This window comes from Triticum urartu, chromosome 7A, assembly GCF_056163025.1.
Source record: "Triticum urartu cultivar PI428250 chromosome 7A, HENAU_Tu73, whole genome shotgun sequence".
Taxonomy (NCBI): Eukaryota; Viridiplantae; Streptophyta; class Magnoliopsida; order Poales; family Poaceae; genus Triticum; species Triticum urartu.
The window spans coordinates 85,383,319-85,389,376 of NC_141879.1; the positions used below are offsets into that span (position 1 = coordinate 85,383,319).

The 6,058-nt window shown below is 40.5% G+C and overlaps 1 protein-coding gene across 1 annotated transcript; it reads left to right on the top strand.

Moving 5' to 3' along the window:
- Positions 1 to 311: 311 nt before the first annotated feature.
- LOC125518014 (WAT1-related protein At5g64700-like) lies at positions 312 to 4,951 on the top strand. Its single transcript, XM_048682977.2, has 7 exons — positions 312 to 570; positions 1,998 to 2,060; positions 2,960 to 3,076; positions 3,222 to 3,462; positions 4,146 to 4,304; positions 4,487 to 4,638; positions 4,774 to 4,951. The coding sequence occupies exons 1-7, from the start codon at positions 362 to 364 to the stop codon at positions 4,850 to 4,852; spliced, it is 1,020 nt and encodes a 339-aa protein (XP_048538934.2). The 5' UTR covers positions 312 to 361; the 3' UTR covers positions 4,853 to 4,951.
- The last annotated feature ends 1,107 nt before the right edge of the window (positions 4,952 to 6,058 follow it).

A 6,058-nucleotide genomic window follows, 5' to 3' on the forward strand; every position in this document is an offset into this window, starting at 1 on the left:
CAAGATCGCAACCTTTAATCGAATATGGTTTTTTAATGCGAGCAAGAAAAATCCAATGGGAGGGGTGGTGGGAGGTCAGGGAAAAATAAAGCAGTGCGAGATGATGAGATGGAAGGCGAGGCAAAAATATACCAATGACAGGGGTGGTGGTGACTGGAGGCAAAAATAGTGAGGAGAGCCTACCAACTCCCTCTATATAGGAGTAGAGATCTGCGTGCTCAGTCACAAGTTTTATCTTCATCCAAATGCATGCCCCTTTGGCTAGCTAGCTGCTAGCAAGCTAGGATAGTGCGCCCTTTATATAGCCGGAGATTGAGACGGCAGTTGGCAGCAAGAGCCCGCAACTGTCGTCGCGTGACCGATGGACATCAAGGCAACGGAGACGAAGACGGCGGTGGGGTGGGAGTGGAAGGCTCCCGCATCGATGGTGTTGGTGCAGCTGTTCATCACGGGGATGATCCTGCTGTCCAAGGTGTCCATCGGTGGTGGCATGTTCATCTTCGCCCTCCTCGCCTACCGCAGTCTTTTCGGCGCCGCCTTCATTCTCCCATTGGCGCTCATGTTTGAAAGGTAAGAGTATGCATGAAGTGTGCGGCATGCTGGCATGCTTATCTATTTACTCTCAATTACCGTAACCTTTCTGTTCTTCCAACTTTAAAAACTATCACTCGGGCCCTTCGAAATTGTCCTCTCGCACACCGGTTCTCCTCGCTCCCAACCATATCTGTCACCCAAGGTTCTCTTCTCCGCCCTGTTGTCGCGGCATCCCTTATCTCTCCCGTTTGGCAGCCTCATCGATGGCAAGACAATAGGGACCTGCCCCTTTTGTTTCGCTAGGTTTAGGTCCCCTGGTAACATTTGCAAGGTGATGCTGGCAATGACAAGTTGTAATAGTGACTCTTTAGTCTCTCCCTACCTCAACGATGTTCGGCCCAGTGCCGCTAAAGGACATGTGAGGGTAGGTGTTGCCAGTTCTATTCGTTCTCTTCCGATCTTGACATTTGGAGGAAATTGTCTGGCTCTTTGTGCAGCGACTTCGGCCACTTCTTTCGATCTGTTCTGCCATATGGTCTGTTTCTGCATCCTTCTGAATTGATGGTGAAGGATTCCAAACCCGTGTTACGTGGAGTGATGCCCCAACCGATGTTACTTCAGTGGTGATTAGATCTTGTTTCTGGGGCGAGTCACTATTGTGGTACGCCGCGTTTTCTTTCTTTGTTGTCGGCTTAGTGCAATTTGCATGCTTCAGCGGGGCGTACAATCGAAGGAAGAAGATGGGTAGTATGGTTTTCAATATATACCTTTATGTTGATTGTTTTGTTTCTTGTTATCTTTCTATTGTACAGATTATTGTTTTCTTGATATTATGGGGTGTCATTTCTAAAAAGAAATTGCAACTATGTAAGTGAAAAAAGTTTGTCAAACTTTATATATATATATATATATATATATATATATATATATATATATATATATATATGCGCTGAGCAAATGGTATTGACAGTTCGAATATTATCCAAAAAGTTTCTACTATTACAAGGGAGTCCGTAGTCATTTCGTCTGTATCGCACGGCTAAAAAACCGTTCCAATTATCTCTTGTCCAATCTTTGCCTAGTCCATGGCTGCATACAATAAAGCCAAGTATTAATTTATGGAAATAATCATGAGGGTTGGACGGGAGGATCACATTAATTATAGATAATATCATTTTTTGGACGGGAGGATCACGGTAATTATGAAAAGTATCATTGAGTGTTGGAGTGGAGGATCACGTTAATTATGAAAAATATCGTTATTGGGACATTTGGACCAAAGAATCATGTTAATTGTGAGAAGGATCATCGAGCATCGGACAAGTGGATCACGTTAATTATGAAATGTATCGACGGGCATCTGACAAAAGATTTTCCCTTCAAAATATTTTTTGGCAGATTTAGCTGCCCACCGCATTCTAATCGGCTAAACTCGAGCTTTGAATTTTGCTGTGCACATGCAGGGGCAAGTGGAGGGAGATGGGTTGGCACGCTACGGGATGGATCTTCCTCAACGCCTTCATCGGGTACGCAGTCCAAACGCACTCAGTTAGTGCACATTGTGTGCACCAATACATACATGTTGACGCGCAAAAAAAGTGTCATGAACTAGTTTCCTATATGCTTATTTATTTATTTTTTATGTTTGTTATTTCCTCAAGAAAACTTCTTTATGTTGTTTTACTACCTTGTTCTATTCATGCCTTATTCAGCGGCGGATCAAGCCTGATCCACCAAGTGTCTGAGACCCCGTCCGAAAGGCTGTTATCTACACGTAGGCTAATAGTTTAGTGTGTGATATCGCCTATGTCCTGGTCTAGCCCACGTCCAAAATTCCAAACGAACCACCCTATATACTCCCTTCGTCTCAAAATAAGTGTCTCAACCTTAGTATAACTTTACCTCCTTCTCAAAATAAGTGTCTTAACTTTGTAACTTTGAACCAAAGTTACAAAGTTAAGACACTTATTTTGAGACAGAGGAAGTACATCCCAGCTTCGGTGATATAATTAATTTCAGTGGCAGACAACGTGGATCTCAGTTAAACCAGCACATCGCACTAGTCTTGCAATTGCAGCTGATCGATCTCTCGATTTCCTTTTATATATGCATATATAGATTTCCGTATGTTGTCAATGATTTATCATACTATATAAAGTAACTGCATTCCCCACATGAGTTAAAAAGTGGCCATATTATAGTGATTAGTAAAAGGGCACAATTGTTCTCCAGGTCAACTATATAGCACAGTGCTTGGCTGCAAAGAGCTTCGGTCAGAGAGAAAATTAAGTATCCCGCAAAGAAAATTTGAGAGACAAAAGTAGTCACTTGCAAGCTAATACGTACCTGATTAGAGGGCCAATTGTGTGAACAAAATACTGCATAACATGAACTAATTCCAGTGACCTCACGTCATGATATGTAGGTATGCGGTGCCAATGAGCCTATACTACTATGGTCTCAGTGATACAACGCCAACTTATGCTGTCATCTTTCTGAACATAATTCCGCTGGTCACATTCATTCTCTCGCTTGTCTTCAGGTACCAAAATTCTTTCATTATTCATGCATTCACAATAAACTTCAGTTTTTATTTGCTGGACCCAAGATCAACTTCTTGATAATCAACAACCACCATTATATCTTATTTTGCAATACGGAATGTGATATATGGATGAACATATAAGAATGGAGACATTGCAAATCTGGAGCATAGCTGGATCAATGAAGATTGTAGCCGTTGTGCTCTCGGTTGGAGGCACAATGCTCATCAGCCTTTACAAGGGCAAGACACTGCATCTCTGGGATCCCATTCTGAAGCACCACCACGAGGGACAACAAACCACAGAGGTTGCAGGCAATCATCTAAGAGGGACAATATTCTTTCTAGGCAGCAGCATCACACTTGCTTGCTGGTACCTGATTCAGGTGATCGACCATGCAATGACATGTTGCGACTATCCCTTTTTTATTGTTAAGTTTGTTATATTATTTAGAGTTGGACTAATGAGACGTGTGCTCATTAGTATTATAGCGGGCCGGTAGACATGATGAGAGGAGGGGAAAGAGGGCATCGGAGAGAAATACTTGCATGCATACATTAAGATGCTAAAGGGATGACATCATCAAGATTGTTAGTAGATTTAATCTTCAAAATGTTATAACTCCCTAAACGTGATGAACATTTGAAACCCGCCTTCACTATCGGCTTTGTTTTGATAAGGACTTCAAAATTAGATAATATACGACTATGTTCTGAAAATAGTTTTTCCTTATAAGTTAGCATCGTCCATTACTTTTGAAGTTACCACCGACACAACACTTTAAGTGTACTCAACACTTTGGTTCTATATGCATTCAACATTGATCGTGCTTTTAATTGGTTGATGTAATCAGTGTGTACCTAGCAAATCGAGTTTTTCATGTGGGTAACTACTAGCAATGCTTTTATTTGCATGTCATGAATGAGTTGATGATGATCTTGTTGCATGCAAGGAGCACTCCAACGCGAGATTGGGACTATTAGAAAGTTCATTTTGTATTATTTTTTTGTGTATTGTTTTTGTTAGTTGAAATTAGATCATGATTTTTTTTGTACTATGTTCATGCAGTCAAAGGTTATGAAGGTGTATCCATACAAATACTGGTCGTCTATGGTGACATGCTTTGTTGGAGGATTTCAAACCACGCTAGTTGGAATAATATTGAGTAGAGACAAGAACACGTGGAAGCTAGGATGGGATCTGAACCTTATGACCATCTTCTACTCAGTGAGTCAGTAGATCTGAAAAACATCCATAAAATAAATATTAAAATCTGAAATATATTTGAAGCTAAGTAGCTCGTAATTTCTTTGAAACTGGTTCATCAGGGTTAATAAAATCACTGGTAATTGAAAAGCCTAGATGGAAAATTATTTGCTAGGTAATCAACATGAAATTATTTGGTGTAGGGGGCACTTGCAACGGCGGGGAAATATAGCCTGAACTCATGGGTCGTGGCCAAGCGAGGTCCAGCATATCCTCCAATGTTTAGCCCATTGTCAGTGGTATTCACAGTTTTGTTGGACTCAATCTTCATAGGCGATGAGATTACAGTAGGAAGGTTTGTCCCTTTCGCTTCTTCTTACTCTTCTCTCGGAGCCATCTTTCTGGCTCCAATGAAAGGTTTAACTTCTTTATAATTAATATAGTTGGGATAAAATGAATTGAATTGTTCCTCTTTCTTCTATAATTGCAGCCTGTTCGGCACAATAGTGGTAATTGTTGGGCTCTACATTTTCCTATCGGCAAAATCAAAAGAGGCGCGGGACAAGTAGAGCTCATCAGCGGCAAGCAAAGATTTTGTAGCCGTAGAAACCGTGAAATTGTACTTGCATACATGAATATTATGATTTTATTTATTATGTAAGAGAGAGGATGACAGGATGACATGTTTCTACAACTAGATGATACCCCGCACGTTGTTGCGGGAACGTTTGCAATACATCCAGTTAGAATTGGTTGTATGAAACATGAATTTTTAGAGTTATAATATGAGAACTAGAGCTAAAAATAAGTATGATTTGTGGTGTTTGATTATTGTATAATGTAAATATCCTAATAGAATGTAAATTCTCATGCATGTTTGCATGTCGAAGTGGCTTTTTATTATGCATTATTGCATGTTGTGGTGGGCCTTTCTTCTTACATGTTGAATAATGAGGTGGCATATATACTTGTATGTTGAGAGAAATAGACTAGTGGGGACTAGCTATTTAGATATAGAAGATTTCCTCTCGACAAAATCAAAAGAAGTGCCGGACAAGAAGAGATCATCACCAGCAAGCAAAGTTCTTGTAGCCGCATAAGATACAGAATTGTAATTGTATGCAAGAATATTATGATTTTATTTATTACGTTTTATTTGTGAATACTTTGTTTATTATTTAAGAGAGAGGATGATAGGTTTTTTTCCTGTACAACCCCTACGACCGATTCCGCTGTCACCAGGAACAGACGTGTACCACAATGAGCTGAAAACAATACTTGACTAGCAATGTATTCTTAATCCATCTCTCTTTAGTACAGTTGCCAAATTAGTTTAGCTACAAGTCAGTGCCTTAAAACGGAATTTGGGTCAGTCGATTTCTGGCGAGAAGGAAAACGGATGCGCGTGGAACTAGTTTTTTTTCTCGATCCCGTGACCACAAAGAAGGTACCATCTGAACCGGGACTAATCCTGGCCAGGCCCCCCGTCCGCTCCTAGCCATTGGAATCAGGACTAATGCTCACATTACTCCCGGGTCCAAACCCGGCCGGGACTAGTGCTCCGGATGAAAGGTATGTTGTCTACTTGTGTTTTTCTTTCGATATAGGGGCCGGAATAACCGGTGTACGAAAAAATTATGTAATTTCAAGTTTTTTTTGTTCAAAATATTTCAACCAATTTTAAGTGCAAATGTATATAGGATCAGAATAGATAACTTTTAACAATGCTTGTACACAAACACGTCTCTTCTCGTGGTCATGATGCGTTAGTTGTC